General features: G+C 38.1%; 1 protein-coding gene across 2 annotated transcripts in view; it reads left to right on the plus strand.

Moving 5' to 3' along the window:
- Window positions 1–13,757, plus strand: part of arhgef10lb (Rho guanine nucleotide exchange factor (GEF) 10-like b) — a 37,690-nt gene extending 23,933 nt beyond the window's left edge. For both annotated transcript variants that reach the window (XM_053643243.1, XM_053643242.1), the window contains 9 exons: window positions 263–363; window positions 480–601; window positions 4,739–4,825; window positions 6,247–6,458; window positions 6,594–6,751; window positions 8,915–9,057; window positions 10,689–10,860; window positions 12,449–12,568; window positions 12,645–13,757. In XM_053643243.1, the coding sequence (XP_053499218.1) occupies window positions 263–363; window positions 480–601; window positions 4,739–4,825; window positions 6,247–6,458; window positions 6,594–6,751; window positions 8,915–9,057; window positions 10,689–10,860; window positions 12,449–12,568; window positions 12,645–13,195 (1,666 nt within the window). In that variant the 3' untranslated portion in view covers window positions 13,196–13,757. The remainder of the gene's footprint in view (window positions 1–262; window positions 364–479; window positions 602–4,738; window positions 4,826–6,246; window positions 6,459–6,593; window positions 6,752–8,914; window positions 9,058–10,688; window positions 10,861–12,448; window positions 12,569–12,644) is intronic.
- Window positions 13,758–16,596: the final 2,839 nt, after the last annotated feature.

A 16,596-nucleotide genomic window follows, 5' to 3' on the forward strand; every position in this document is an offset into this window, starting at 1 on the left:
CCAACAGGACTTTGTTGAACAGCTGGTTATTAACATTGCAAAGTGTGATGGTTTAAGCTGTAATACTTTTTTCCTTGTGCTGTTTGCTTATTCTCTTTCAGAATATATAAGCCTATTACTGATGTCTTTGTATTAAAGCACTTTTATAAACGCTGTTGCAAGTTATCACTGGAGCTTAGAGCACCACAAACCTGACTGATTTATTGACAGCTTGTCTTGTATTCCTTATGGAATATGTGTGAGTTTGCACATGTTTTTGCAGGTCTGGGCGTCCAGTCAGTTTCACAGTGGTTTTCAATACTCCCAGCCCAATCAGTAAAATCTCATGGGTCAATCGCTTGCATCTTGCTAAAGTTGCTCAAAGTAAGTAGATATCAGAAAGAAGTTGTCAAAAAGTCTCTACATTCTTCCCTCGGATTTACAATTTTCTATCAGTTAAAGTCCAAGTGGATTTGCAACACCTCTTCTTGTGTGTACAGGGGAAGAGAACTTGCCTGGTTGGGTGTGTGCAGAGGAGGATGAGAAGACTAAGCCACCATTCTGGTGTCCACTCTTGTCTTGCCGTGTGCCTGTGTTCTCTCCAAAAGCTCAAGATCTGAAGGTGAGACCTAACATGGAACTCTTTAAAGTACTTGTAATCCATGGTACTTATGGTAATAGAATGTTGAAAATAACATAGCACTATGTTGTAAACACAGTCAGTGACTGTATATAGAGTAGACCAAGATAATACATATAGTAGATAGTGTTACACTTCGCTCTTTCTCTGTCTCCCCTGCTCTAGTTGGGGATCAGTCATCAATTGGGTGATTATACCTCAAACAGAGTTGTTTTGTCTCATTAGAAAATCAATGAGAAATCTTTCATGACACTTTAGCAAGGAGAAAAATGAGCTCAAGTTCACTTTAGTCACCACATGGGGAAGAAATGGTGAAATACCTAGAATTTCTCATTGTAAGTGAATTGAATGAGACTTGAGGTTCCTATAATCTGCATACTGGGATCATGAATTCGCACTCTCTCTCACGAAAACCATTTGACATAGCCCCAGACGTACTTATGAGCTTGTGGGTTTGATCAGTCCTCTCTGACACTGCTATTTGGCTAACTGTGAAGATTTTGCTTTTGGTAATTATGGATAAAGAATTCCTGTAGAACTATTTTCCAAAAACTGCTCTTCAGGCCCCATAGATGGTCCACATCTTTGCTCTCTATCTGCTTGATGATATGTTACAGGCATGTTAGGAGAAAAATGTAGATGTCTGGAGTAGTGTGAAGGTTTGGGAAACACATTCTGTAGTATGGTGACTACATTTTATATACATTAATATGGCCAGAGATAGTAAATTAAGGTCATGGAATCATAATGTGTGTGTAATGTGTGGGATATAGGGTGCTTTATCACTCTTAAATTCATTATTTTTATTTGTAGAATTGTGATGAAGGATAAGCTGACCAAGCATGCATTTGATCTGCTTACTGCTTGCTTTAAATAAATTTATTTGGTGTAGTCAACATATTAAATGTAGTAAATGAAATGCATGGATAATCGATGTGTTTGATTAAGATACTCCGATCTCTTCCATGTGAAGATAAACCCTTTCTGTAGACTTTACAGGGACAGTACAATTAATAAATAACATATTTATGTACTTAATATTGCCCTCAAATGGCATTACATAGTTTTTTTTGTGTATTTACAATGTCCAGAACATGAATTTCAGCATTATATATTGTGGTTACATGAAATGGTCAGCCAGTAACTTAATATTGCTCTTCGCTTGAGTCCATATTTACTCAAGTTAAAGGTCAGAATTTAGCGTAACTCAGATATGTCTTTGTATTAAGCAAACTCTGCCTGCATGTGCAAATCTCACACAACTTAAGTCTGTAATAACATCTAAGGTCCAAATACCCATGTGCGCATTTTGTTATTAACTCATCACTACACACGCGTTACTCAACTAGGAGTAGACCCCTTAAATCACATTATTATCGATCTACAATGTTACAATGTCATTTTATTTTGTTGTCTTAACATTTCACTTACATTATGATATTATGCCCATCCAAATAGCACTGAAAAATACTTAATGGAATCCTCCAGTGTTTTTCAACATAATCTCTGTTTACTGTGTCTGTCTCAACTCTATATCAACATATAATGGAAGTAAAAGGGCAACCATTGAATTGAAAGGTGTTCTTATGGAGTGTTATCCAACTAACAGTGAAAACGTGATTCTGGCCATCAATTTTCAGTGCAAGGTGCAAATTTGTCCAAGTACAAAACTTTGACTAAAGAATTCATGAAGAAAAAACAAACAAACGTATGTCTTGTGTAAACATTTATTGATCGCTACAACTGCCCTTAGACTTCCATTATACTGTAAGTGAGTTTCAAGACAATGGATATTTGGTCTTTTCCCAAATTAGAACATCAAGTCAGTTCTTGTCTGTGGTAATTGCACTACAGGTGCAGTAGATAGTGGGTTGGAAATAAAAATTGTGACTATGGGTGCTATAGAGAAGGAAAATTAAGACATACATATTGAGTTAAAATTGTTATGCCTTGACAGTCTTTTGTATGTAGCAGCCTGTAATTTGTAGCTTATTTCATCTTGCGCATACTCACCGATGTCTTGCTCTCCAGGCCTGGCACCTCAGCATGGAGAATTAGGGCACGTTACAAGCGCAAAGCTTAAACAGAATACTAATAATGTAGAAAACTGCTACTGGCTGCCAGAAAAATCAGTGTCCATATGGAATGGAAATGAATGATCTGTGACTTATAGACATAGGGCAGCGATTAAAGGGTACAAGTCCTCAGTTGATTGATTGGATCAAGAGGAACTGAATTTGATGAATTCATTGCTCAGTGTAAATCTCAGTTTAGTGCGACGAGCCACAAGCAAATAAGTGCCTGTTTATCCAGGCTCTGGTTGAGACAGTGTAAGAAAACACCCGGAAAAGTGAACATGGCTGTGTCTTCACCATTGTAACATAACCTCTACCCCCACTTCCGAGTAAAGCAATCAAGATGCAGTGCAGTAGAATGCCTAAAGTAGGTTAGAGGAAAAGGAGGCTCTTCTCACTGACAGGTAATTCAATGTTCTTAGCTCTCGTCTGCTAGCTTTTGGGTTTGCGCAGAAGTAAATCTAATCACAAAAAGGAAAAAAAAAAACGGTTAGTAAGACTTCAACCTGACTGGAAGCGGCATAACTGCAGCATTTTATCACATTCAGATGGAAAGTGAGATTGCCTACAATCAAGCCCCAATATAAATAGTTCTAACTGGCTAATTAATGCACATATTAAATAATCCTGCCTGACATTTTCATAGAAAGGAGAACAGAAAGAACAGGCCCTGAAGATAGTTTGATATTAATGCAGCTCCTACTGAGCTACTTCAAATGGAAAGGAGCCTATATGTTGGCTGTTGTAGCGTACATCAGAGAGCCACAGTGCACACTCAGCAGAGTCCAGTGTATGTAAGTGCACACAATCAGATCACAACATGCCTCCATTTCATATAAGCGCTGGAATCCAGCATACTATCATAGATCAATAGACTACACAAATGTTTTAATGCTTTACGACTGCTATTGTTTACTGCATTTTTATTATGTTTACATGTTGTGTTAATTAAGATCAGTCTAATGTTAGCATGGATTTTTCCTTATTACACATAGAACAGTGATTCATACAGTATGTTACGTACAGGAAATGTGAAGTTACTTCATGTATATTAGCATCCGAGTTTAATTTTCGAGCCTTCGATATCAATTGAGATTTCAGTGAAAACATTGGCATTATTCCCTTGAAAACATCATTCCCTTTCCCTATAACTGAGAATACTGCATATGCTATAAGTAAGGAAAAGGGACAGAATGGATCAAAGGATTTCTGGACTGGAAAAATGTAAAAGGAGCCTAAAACTGTCCAGATCCATTGTACACTTTTAAACTTTGCAAATTGCACAGCCGACATTAATGATGCTCAGAAAAGTAAAAAAAAAAAAAAAAAAAGTAGTGACTTCTGGTCTTTTTTTTAACTTTCCTTGGGGTTTTCTTTCATCTAATACTTTTGACTTTGACTTACTTGATTTCAAAAGAAAAATCTCTATTTCTGTTCGCAGCATTTTCAAACGCTACATTTTTCTGTAATCATTAGTCTCATGGTGATTTTTTTTTTATATAGCATCATACATCTTCAAAGCTAACACATGTAAATTTTAATATGAACTAATACCCATCACTGTGATTTGTCTGTACACTTAGTATTTATCAAGGCAGTTTGTATTGTGACAACGTGATATTAGCATTCAACTAGTTTGTATTATCATAATAGCAAACAGTTGAGAGATTAGCAATACGGCTCTTGTTATTTAACCATAGCTAATGTTTTCCCATGTTTGGTGACTCCTTGGTAAAAAGGGGCACTAATTTACTATCAACAACTAAAATTAGTGTGTGATTAGTGTTTCAGACAGACAGATTTTTCCTTTGTGAAACTTTCTTGTACTTTTACTTTCATAATTTGTTTAGACTTTTCTGCTTTAACTTCATCAAAGTTGTACTTCAACGTTTACCAGAGTATTTATTTAGATGAGAACCTCTGATGATGCTATATACAGTAAATACATAATTGGGTTTTGATTGCAGTGTCTGTTGTGCTGCACTGCTATTATAGACCAGTCTTGGACTGAGTGTAATGATGTATTAATGATCTTATGCCACAGCTCCAGACGGCCTTTCACAATCCAGTCCAGTGTGCTCTGCTGGGTTTCTCTGCTGCCAGTACCTCTTTGCCTCAGGGCTATCTTTGGGTGAGCATGTCTCCATTACATAACAAGGACATCAGCAATCTTTAGTCATCACAGTGCTGTTCACGTTAAAAAAAAGTTATTTTTTTTAAATAGCGGGAAACCTTTTAAATGCTTTTTCTTATTTGTGCATCAAGGTCCATGATTAAACTCCAGCTAATTCATTGCCAACTCTTGTATGATGCGTCTCTGCTTTTAAGACATTTATTCATATAATAATTCAGTACCGTGCAAAACCAAAGCATAGCCTAATTCTCTTAGAAAAAAGTCTATCTTTCATAAATATAGGAGATTTCCACACTGGTAAAAGCAAAATTTTGCTTTGTGGATAGCCATTTCTATTGGCTATGGAAATGGGTTATGGATATCCATCAGTGCCACTGTCGTACATAATGCTTACGATTTATTTCTTAGTCTGTCTTTTAGGAAACTATTTTCTCCCCCAAAATGATCCTTTTCAAGGGACAGTGAAGGCGAACAAGTGCTTCCTCTGAGACATTTGAACTTCTTTTTTGAAACTTTTCAAACTGCTGATCATGCTACTGGGGCATGGTGACTTAGTGGTTAGCATGTTTGCCTCGCACCTCCATGGTTGGGGGTTTTAATCCTGCCTCTGCCTTATGTGTGCGGTGCTTGCATGTTCTCTCGTCTTTGGGGGGTTTCCTCTGGGTACCCCGGTTTCCTCCCCCTGTCCAAAGATGTGTTATAGGCTGATTGGCATTTCCAAGTTGTCCGTGGTGTGTGAATGTGTGTGCGATTGTGCCCTGTGATGGATTGGCACCCGTCCATGGTGTCCCCCGCCTCGTGCCCCGAGTCCCCTTGAGATAGGCTCCAGGCTCCCTCATGACCCTGGGTAAGCGGTATGTAAAATGGATGTATTGGCAGCGTATCACACTTTCAAAGGAAAGTGCTATCTGTCCTCTTCCATATACATAAGACTACAGACACCCACAGTTGGCTAGTGTCGCTGTGATTGACAGTGGAGTGAGAGTATGCCATCTCTCCCAGCCAGAGAGCATGGCCAGTTTTGCTCCACCATCAGAATTTGAACTTGATATCCATCCCAACAGTAGGGCAAACTTGGGAACTTCTTATAACATATTTTTACACTTAGATTTTAACTAAAACATTTTTGGTCTTAAGTAGACTTGTAAGACTTCTGAGAGTAATTGCTTATTATTCTATATTACTGATCATTCTTATTTTGTCTGTCTGCATTCTAATTCCTGCTATGGACTATTGATTTTTACTGATGATTAATTCCCAGATTCAGATGCATCCTGCTTATCAACACACCTTACAAAATGATTCATTAATGTGCAGAAATTTAACTGTTACTATGTCACACTTTTATCCTTGCTACCTCTGTCTTTCATCCTGTCTCATTCCATCATCTCTTAACTTTTACGCACATGTTTCCTCAGGTGGCCAGTGGTGGTGATGAATCGTATGGACAGGTGGAGATCTTCTCCCTGAACAGACCCTCTCCACGCTCGGTGAAGAGTTTCCTTCTGGCCTCCCCTGCACTAAGCATTGAATATGTAATGGAGGCCAGCGCTGACGAAAATGAAGGACAGGCATCCGAAGGAGCTGCCAGAATTGGGAACACCATCTGTGTGGGGTTACAAGATGGCAAGTGAGTCCAACTCTGAGATTAAATGATGTGTTTGGGTTTGTCCTACTAAAAAATTCATAACATTTAAAGTAGCTTTCTAGGAGAGGGAGTAAATGTGAAGTTTGTGTGTGTGTGTGTGTGTGTGTTTAATTACAGTATCCTAGTTTATGGCAGTGTGGATACTGCTGCCCAGTGCCTCCTGACTTTCCAAAACCCTGAAGGTTGTCCTGTTCTGTGCCTAACACACACAGACAACTTCCTCTTCGCTGGATTGACTAATGGAAAAGTTGCAGTTTATAGCAGAAAGATTGCGGGTAAGAATTTTCTTCCAAGATATATCTATATATGTGAGAATCGATGCTAATTTAACATTACGTAGGTAGAAAAAAAATAAAGCATAGCATATCATAGGGAGCAAAAACTCAAAAATCACTGGCTTGTCAATAAAAACCAGAATGTGGCATAACACATACTGTGCAAATCTCTTTATTTATCCTAGTATTTGGACACGTTTCCTCCACTGATTATACAAACTTGCAGCATATGGCTCAAATGATTTATTTGCCTTGAATTAAATTTCTCTGCATGCGCTGTACAACTGCGCTACTATCAATTCACCATTTTGTAGGAGTGTTTGGCACACTTCATAAGCACTCGCTTCAAATTACAAATGAGTGCAAAGATTTGTACTAAACTGAATGAGTTTATTTAGGAATTAAAATGATATTAGGTAATATTCTATATGTGTAATATGTAATAATGTGTATATAATCTTATATTTTAAAGATGTTTCTTCATTATTATAAGGAACAAAATGGTCAAAAAGTGTATGTTAAGATATTAATTCAATTCAGTTCAATTTTATTTGTATAGTGGTTTTAATAGCGGACATTTTCACAAAGCAGCTTTCGGAAATATAGAAATTCTGGATATAAATGTTAAATTTACAAATTTAGCCCTAATGAGCAGAGGCGATGGTGGCAAGGAAAAACTTCCTGAGACAACATGAGGAAGAAACTTTAGCTATTTCTCCCTTTTTCAATATAAATGTCAATATTTAAGCAATATCACACAAGCAAGAGAGAGGTTATACTGAACATTGGCATTTCTGTAATTCGGCCTAGTTAATGTGATATTGTGAATGTGATATTGCTTTTATACAACAATTTTAAACAAGAAATTAGTATAGAGTAAGTGACACTTTGGATACAGTATAGCCAAACATCCCGTTTATTTTTGCTCCGCTAGCAGAAACATATACCAAAAAAGCAGCGCTCACTTTATAGCACGTCGGATAGCTGGCTAGTTAGCTCGAATTGATTTGCACATTCCCATTCAAGGTGCTTCTGGTAAAACTGGCTTACCTTCTTGCATTTTTTCTTCATCTGATAAGCTTTCATATTTTAAACCAAAAGTTATATTCCTGAAAAGTATCGTTTATGTCACTAACATTACTGTAGTAACAGTTTCAAGGAAGTGGAATTGTACATCGTGAACACTGGCAAGCGGAGTGATACACAGTGAAACGTCTCGGTGCGGTTATAGTAAATATAGGCACTCTTGGAATGCCGCTCGACCAATCAAATTAGTGGACCAGAACTAACTGTTGTATAACAGCAATATAATATTCTTTGTACCATGGTCTGTCCGAATACTCGATTCTGATTGGCTGGAAGGTGTGCATTAAAACCGTGTATACCACAGGTAATATTACTATAATTTACTATTTACTATAATTCATTCCAATAAATGCAATCTTATCGCAGTACTTTATCTCTGTGTATGATTTAGAGCGGGTGGAATTCTAGATCTAACGAACCGTATATAAAATAACTGATGAAAATGAACCTTTATTTTTTATCTTTACAGTCGAATTTTGCGCTGCAAACATCAATGACAGATTTAATTGTCAATGCTGGCAAGTGACCATGGTATAAGCGGGATAATCCATGACTAGGTGTGCATTACATGATTTTAATGCATGACGTGGAGGCAAAGAACCTTCCCTCTGTGCGCACACCTAGCCTTGGATTATCCCTTACATATCCACCCTTTATACCTGCCTCTAAATCCTTTTTGTATCCTCTAATTTGGAATGATCTCTGTTCTAATATGTAATTTTTTAACATATTTCTGTTATTCCTCTGCTTGCTATGGTCACAAAGTGCCGTCTTCAAATAAAGTCTAGAGACGGAGAGGGTCATGAGAAAACTTTTTTTTTTTCAAATAACAGGCCTCCTTTATTAGTCTTTTAGTAATGTTGTGTATGAATGTTTTTGTAGGCCAAACTGAACCAACAATTCCTGCTATATTTACAGAAAATTTTGGTAACACTCCAGGCACAAACTAGTGTTGTACTCAACTGTAAAGTCTACTGAGACTACCTCTTATTATGCAGAAAGGAATATAACAAATTTACTTTTTGTGCTTCATTTATTAAAAATGTATATAAAAACTATTTCTGTCATGTCTCACAGAAGCGCTGTGGGATCCAGACTCCAGCAGACTGCTTGTGATCGGATATGCGCCTGTGCTCAAACTCCTCAATATAGATGAGTGTGTGTGGGCTAGCTGTGCAAACCAAGTGGCTGTGATTGACAGCTGTAATCTCACCACACAGGTAAACACTGTCAACACTTAAACTAGCTGCATGTGGGGGGGGGGGGGGGGGGGGAAGAATAATTAGTGTTAAACACAAACATACTGGTAGACAGCGAATGTGACGTGACATTTGTCTTGATGCCATCTTCGCTGAAAGGAAAACATTGTTCAAAGATCTGCACCTTCTCAGTACTCTTATCACTTCGGCAGTTCCTAGAGACCTTTTTTGACAGGTGTAAACAACAAGGCAAGATATCTGCCTCTGTAGATCAAAGTCTGTACGTTCGTCTGTACTGGAGCAGGGCTGTATCGCATCTGAAAATGAAGATTATAAATTTTTTTTTTATATATATTTTGAGACATATCCTTCTTTCCCCCTGTGAGCTACATTATAATAGCGCATCCGAGGAAGTAGATAAAAGGTATCCTCTTGTAGAAGTCCAACAGCATGTTTGCATGCCAGCCTTTGATCACTCCTGACAGCTGAGCCATCCTCAGAAATTTGCCGCAAGCAGCTCTCCTCTCCCTCCCTCATCCTGACGCTTAATCGCAGGAATATATTTGGCTCCAGCAGTTGCAAATTGAACTCAGCCGCAGATGAGAACCTCTCTGGGCACACACTATCGCTCAGAGGGTTCAATAATAAACCAGACACTAAAGATATTCTAGATGTTTTATTCTGTGTCTTTTGGAACAACACAAAGTATTAAATGTTAATAACCTGTAATTATACATTTATATGTAGGTGTCATCCTAGTATGTGCCATGAGATTGCAAATATCAAACATTCATGTCAGTTATTAATTTTTGCTTTGACACTGTTGTAGAATGTTGGCACTATATAGATTTCTTAGACCCTTTTGAAATCATCTACATCGCTCTTAATCATTTTGCACATATATAAAAAATATTAAAATAAAAATTCAACTATTTTTACAGGTTAATACAGATTTGCATAGCATCATATTAGAATTCATTTATAAGCAAACTGATTTTTTTCTTTCATTTCATTACATTTTAAAACATTTTAAACAGTCCCTCCAGGATTTTGCGATTACAGAAATGAATGCAAAATCATGTAAACTCCGCAAAATTCGGAGGAGCTTGCAATGTTTTAAAAGTAACCCAGATTTGCCGCAGATTTGGGCCGAGACGCATCATATGACATCATCACAACGCACATTCAACCAAAGCCATCATCGATTCACGTGCGTCAAGTACACGAGTACAGCTAAAAAGGTCACATTTCCCAACAAACTTCACTGCAAAAGACACAATGGTGCAATTTTCGCTAATTCAAGTAGTTTTCCACAAAAAAGCACAAAAAACACAAATCAAGCATTTCTGGCTGCAACAATCACAAAAACTCCTGTATGGACTCCTGTATGTAAAATCCTGTATGGACTGGTTAATGTAAATATTAAAGGGCAAATAATTTTTTTGTGTATGTGAGTGTTGCCACCTAGATGTGGTCATCTTAAAGTTAGTGCATAGAGAAATTACTATTAAAATAAAATATTTAATATAATAAAAATTGATTTTTTCCCCATTTTTTCAGTTGCTGTTGCCATATTCCTTCCTGTTCTTTCATGAAACTTTCTGTTTGCTGTCTTACCTTGCCCTTAAACCTGCGGCTCTTGTGGTTGTCAGAGCTTTGACGCTCACCCAGACCCCATGGTGACTGTGACACACATGGCGCGAGCCGGTGGAGGAGTGTGGATGGCGTTCTCAGAGGGCTCGTCACTTCGGCTCTTCCACACCGAAACTTTGGAGCACCTGCAGGAGATCAACATCTTAACACGCTCTGAATATCTGAGTCCAGGCAAGTTCAGAACATGAATGCTATGCTACAGTATATATATCACCAAATAATCATGCTCTCTCTTTCGATGAGAAGGAAAAATTACTGAAGAAAAATTGTGCCTCTGGGATTTATTTTAAAATTGTGTATTGATTTATGGAGCTTAATCAAAACTATAATTATGTAGATATATACCATTCATACTCGATTAATTTATACTCATCATTCTTCAGCAACTGCTTTATCCTGGTCAGGGTTGTGGTGGATCCAGAGTTTATGGCATAAATAGGGAATACAGCCTGGATGGGACGTCAGTGCATCGACAAGCATCATTCCCACACATTCACATACTCATTCACATTTAGCCTAGCCAGTCTACCTACTGGCATGTTTTTGGGAGGTGGGAGGAAACTCGAAAACCTGAGGAAACCTATATGAACACAGATAGACGTTGTAAAACTTCACACAAACAGTAACCCGAACTCAGGATAAAACCAGGAACCCTGGAGCTGTGACAAAATTTTAATCACAAATATCGTTCCATAGAGAAATGTCTATTTTATTTTTACATGCAGATTTAGAAAGAGGAAATAAAATATTACAATATTTCCACATTTTAGATCTGATTCAAACTTTTAATAACCAGTTCCTTACAGTCGATGGCAGACTTTTAAAACACTGCAATGACTTCAACTGGAAATCTCTGGTCAGGTTTTTCTATAACTCTAAAAGAAAAGCATTACTATGCCAGGGAATGGTAGAGGAGGCAGATGCAAGTGCAGATTATTTAATACGTGAAGTATAAACAAACAACTAAAAAATGTGAAAGCAAGAAACCTAAATATGAACTGTGAGTACATAGCAAAAATAATCTAGACTACAAGCGAGACTGTGGCACAGACGACAACACACGAACACTATAACAGAAAGCTTGACAATGAGACGCGGAAAAAATGGAACTTAAATAGTGGATCTAATCAAGGACAAGACACAGGTGAGAGTGATTAGTGTGACGTGATGTGCAGGGGCTGATGGGTAATGAGTTCTGCGCCCCTTTGGCGCCACTATGATATACTAGAAAAATGGGGGGCTAAACTGGTGACAGTGTGGCGCTCAGATGACTGACCACTTCCATATTTTTGGGGGATGCCCAATAATTGAATTGTAATGGAGGGAGATTACAAAAGTTATAGAGGACTTATTTGGAATTAAGTTTGTGCTTTCATGGTTGGACCTCAGTAAAGTGCTTCAACTAGTGGGGAAAAATAATAATTACCTATTTAATAAAATAAAATACTACTGGTATCTGGTCCAAAAGTCATAATGAGAAGGTGGATGCAACAGGAATCCCCAATAAAAACGTAATGGATTGAAATTGTAAACAAAATTGAGAAATGAGGGAGTCTCGACATGCTATTTACCCCTTTGTGATTAATGTAGCGTCTGTAAAAATGGAAGATTAAGTTCTAGACAGCTGTTGCCCCGCCCCTTTTAACCCCACTGTCTTTTTTTTCTACTTTACATGTATTTCTCTTCAAATGGATGCAAAACTGAATAAAAATAAACTTGAAAAAAAACCACAATGACACAGCTGTTTGTTCTCTTAAAGGTCAGACTGTGTGTGTCACCAGCCTGCTCATATGTCAGGGTCTCCTGTGGGTGGGCACGGCCCAGGGCATCATCATCACCTTGCCAGTGCCTAAGCTGGAGGGCATCCCGAAAATAACAGGTGAGTAGCCATGAGCTTAACCCAATGTTAACATGTCTGAATCCAAACTCAATTTGATCCTCCCTGTCTTCTCCAGGCAAAGCAATGACCTCCCTCAACGCTCACAGCGGCCCTGTGGACATCCTGGTGGCTACGTCCAGTACTTTATCCCCTGAACTATTGAAGCGGGACTCTCTGGCTGATGGGACTGATTCAGGTAGTGGAGGAGAGGACTTGAGCCACTCTTCTCAGGAGTCACTACAACAGCAGCAGGTAGAAGGTTTGTCTCAGAAAGAAGCCAAACCCAAAGGGGTGCTGCTTCAGTATCACCTCCGCTCCACTTCCCAGCTCCCTGGCAAGCTTCTGACCGCTCAGCCTGAACAGGTATCCAATTCCTCCCAGGAGTCTCTGGAGCACACTATGGAAGATGGTTCTATCTATGAGCTGAGCGATGACCCCGATGTTTGGGTCAGGGGACCAGGACCATCCACAAAAGACGGAACACGGAAAGAAAGGGTCATGTCATTCGCCGTTATATCAGGAGGAAGAGGATTCCGCAGACTCAATGCGGCTGGTTCCTCCTCTTCTACTTCCTCTGGAGCCAATGAGACTACACTTATGGTCTGGCAGCTCCCACTGACGGTCTGAAACAATGACTAAAAGACAGTGAATTATCCTCAGCAAGACAGGAAATCGAATAGAACAAAAGTCCTTCTAACCAGTTTTATCAGGAAAACAGTCCACTTCATCATCTAGCTTCAACATCTACACCATTATAGCAAACATCTTAAATATATAGAACTTTCAGAGACATCGAAAAAGGAACACATTTCTAAATGTCAAAATGATTACATGTAATTATATGCCCGAGCTGCATGTTGTTCTTCTAGATGGAAACCAGAAGTTGTTGTGAATATATTTAAAAGGGTTGTGACTCATCTAGTCTTTATGCATAATGAAAAAGTGTTGTTTCTGAATGTAGCACTGCAATGGATATATCCAGAAGCTGTACAAGGAAAGAAGTAAATGTCAACATCTTCGAGTCATTCTTTTTCAATTGTTATTCCCTTTCCTCCCATTTGTCCAGAATGTGAATGAGAGCAAAGGATTTTTCACTTGGCTTAGGTACTTAATATTGATGGTACTTATTTCACACTGTGTCACTTTGTTTAATAAAAAATAAATAAATGTGTTTATGATAATTTATAAATCTGTATTTGTGTATTATTTATTTAAAATCTGATCTTTAATTCAGGTCCTTTTGAATTCTAAAGTGGTGGCAAAAACCTTTTTTGAACACAGCAGCATGGGTTTGAGACGCAGTTGTTTGCAGCTTTAGCTCTGAAACTGTTTATGCCTTGCCCATTTTCAGCCTCTTATCTCTACAGGCAGCGCTCTCAATGAACATATCAGGAGACGCAGTGTGAAGCAGCTCACACAGTGGCTCTCGCATGCTTGCCGTGACTCAAAGTCAACGTGACAAGGAAACCAAATCATACTGTATACCTCTAAGATGGTGTGTCAAAGCTGATCTTAGATGTTCCAGTGCAGCTGTCAGCCAGACATGATGTCTCCTGAAATTACAGCAGCGTAATAAGTAATGGCACTTGGATTTGGATTTAGTCAGACCAGCTTCTGTGATAATCCCTGCCTGATGGTATTCTGGGTGAACTTTTGTGTGAAGTGTTGGTTTATTCATCAGTGGTACACTGATCATCCTGGGATTTGAAATTGGGTACAGAGCACATGTTGTACAATAAATAAATAAATAAATCTGAACAATATCATTTCAGCTTTACAATATCTGAAATGTGGTACAAGAATGAAGCAAGGAACCATGCTTATCCTAAGGTGCTGTGTCTAAAATATAGCAATAAATAAATATTTCATGCTGGTTGGTGTCTTCTATTGAAGATGGGTGTAGGGTCTGTCAGTGCCATGAGCAAAAAGACAGATTATTTATAGTGCAGCAGTAAGTACTGCTTTTTTCCCTTTATGTCAAGAAAACTCTTTTTTTTTTTTTTTTTTTACATGCTTTCAACTCAGCAGGACTTGCCAGAGTAAAGCCAATCTGATTCCAAACACTTGCTTTGCTTGCTTGCACAAAGCGGAGAGAAAAATGCTTTCAGTTTATATTCATTCCATGCATTTCACAACTATACGTGTTTATCATGACATACAAGAAAAATGATTTAATTGCTGTTCCTAGAGAGATGTACAAACCTCTATAGTAATTAGATGTTGCAGCCTCGCAACAAATGTCACATTTCATTGACTATATTAAGGTTTATGATAGAAGAGCATCGGGTTTCAAAAAGCAATGACAATTTTTTTGCCATTAAGATTCTATTAAGCCAGCAGTGCTTGGTCGTGGGAATGAACACTGACACGCGAACTGCAAGATGCCGTTTGCTTTGAATGACTCTTTTTAAGTGACTCAGGTGAATCGGTTGTCACGCAAGAATGAATTGAAGGGTTTCTTTCAGTTGCACACAAAAGGCACCCTGATAATATGGGGCCAAATTTGTTTAAATAATTAAATTATAGTATCTAACCATTTTTGACAGATAATTTGTTCTCCTTGTATTTAGCTTTATTTTTAGGGACTTGCCCACCAAATTGTGTATAGGACAAATTTGGATTCTCTGAATTCTCTGAATTTGTAAATTCATTCAAATAAAATGAATTGTTGTATCCTAATGTAATATATGCTATTTCTGTCTAAATATAACCACAAATGCTTTATCAATGTTTTTTTTTTTTGTACATTGATCACAGTTTAAAGTACAGCATCATTATTGATGTGAATATAACATAAGTTTATGTTAAACTCATAATGAAAACCAGCCTACTACCATAAGGTTGCCATCAATTGATTATAAGATCCTTTTGGGACACATTATAATCAATGATCCATCAAATTCATCTAGGATTAGTCACAGCCCTGAGGGAAAAAAAAAAAACCCAGCTTAGTCTGACCAGCTACCAAAACACAAAGCAAGCTGGTCAAACTGGAAGATCATCTTTACCAGCTGGTACATCCTGGTAGATAGGAACAATTACTAAATTACCACTACTAGCCGTTTTTAAGTTGTTTGGTTATTAGATATGCTCAAACATTTACTGATCAATTCAATCAATTGATAAGGAAGTTGGAACATAGAGTCAACCAGCTTGACCAGCTCAGACTGTGTTCTGGCAGCTGGTAGCTGGGCAGACTAAGTTACACTATATGAGCAAAAATATGTGGACACCTGACTTTCACACCCATATGTGCTTGTTGAACATCCTGTTCCAAAACCATGGCATTAATATGGAGTTGGTCTCCTTTTCTCTTCTGGGAAGGGTTTCTACTGGATTTGTGGAACGTGGTTGTTCACTCAGCCACAAAAGCATTAGAAAAGTTAGGAAATGATGTTGGGCGAGTTGATGTCACAGAGTTTGTTCCAGTTCAGTCCAAGGATGTACAGTGGGCTTGCAGTCAGGGCTCTGAAGACCACTGAAGTTTTTCCAAACCAACCTTAGTAAACCATGTCTATATGGAGCTCACATTGTGCACAGGGGCATTGTCATGCTGGAACATGTTTGGGCCTCTTAGTTCCAGTGAAGGGAAATTTTAATGCTACAGAATGCAAAGACATTCTAGACAATTGTGTGCTTTCAACTATGAGGTAACGTTTTGGGGAACAACCACATATGGGTGTGATGGTCAGGTTCCCACATACTTTTGACCATATTGTTTACAATTTTCAGCAGGGAGGTGACCTGTTAAACTATTAACACCATTTATATTGTGATATCAATCCATTTGGAAAACATAAAATGTCATACTAACAATTAAAAAACATTACACAACCGACTAGAACTTGCAGTGCTTTCCATGAACCACCCCCCCCCCCTACACACACACACACACACACACACACACACACACAAAAGGAAAAACCCAAAGAGAAACCTTCATAGACTTTGTAATGGTTTTAATGGTTATAATGGGAATTGTGTTGGTTTTAATAGAAAATGTAATGGTCCATGAGGGTCTTTACTGG

Source organism: Ictalurus furcatus, chromosome 15 (genome assembly GCF_023375685.1).
Source record: "Ictalurus furcatus strain D&B chromosome 15, Billie_1.0, whole genome shotgun sequence".
Lineage (NCBI taxonomy): Eukaryota > Metazoa > Chordata > Actinopteri > Siluriformes > Ictaluridae > Ictalurus > Ictalurus furcatus.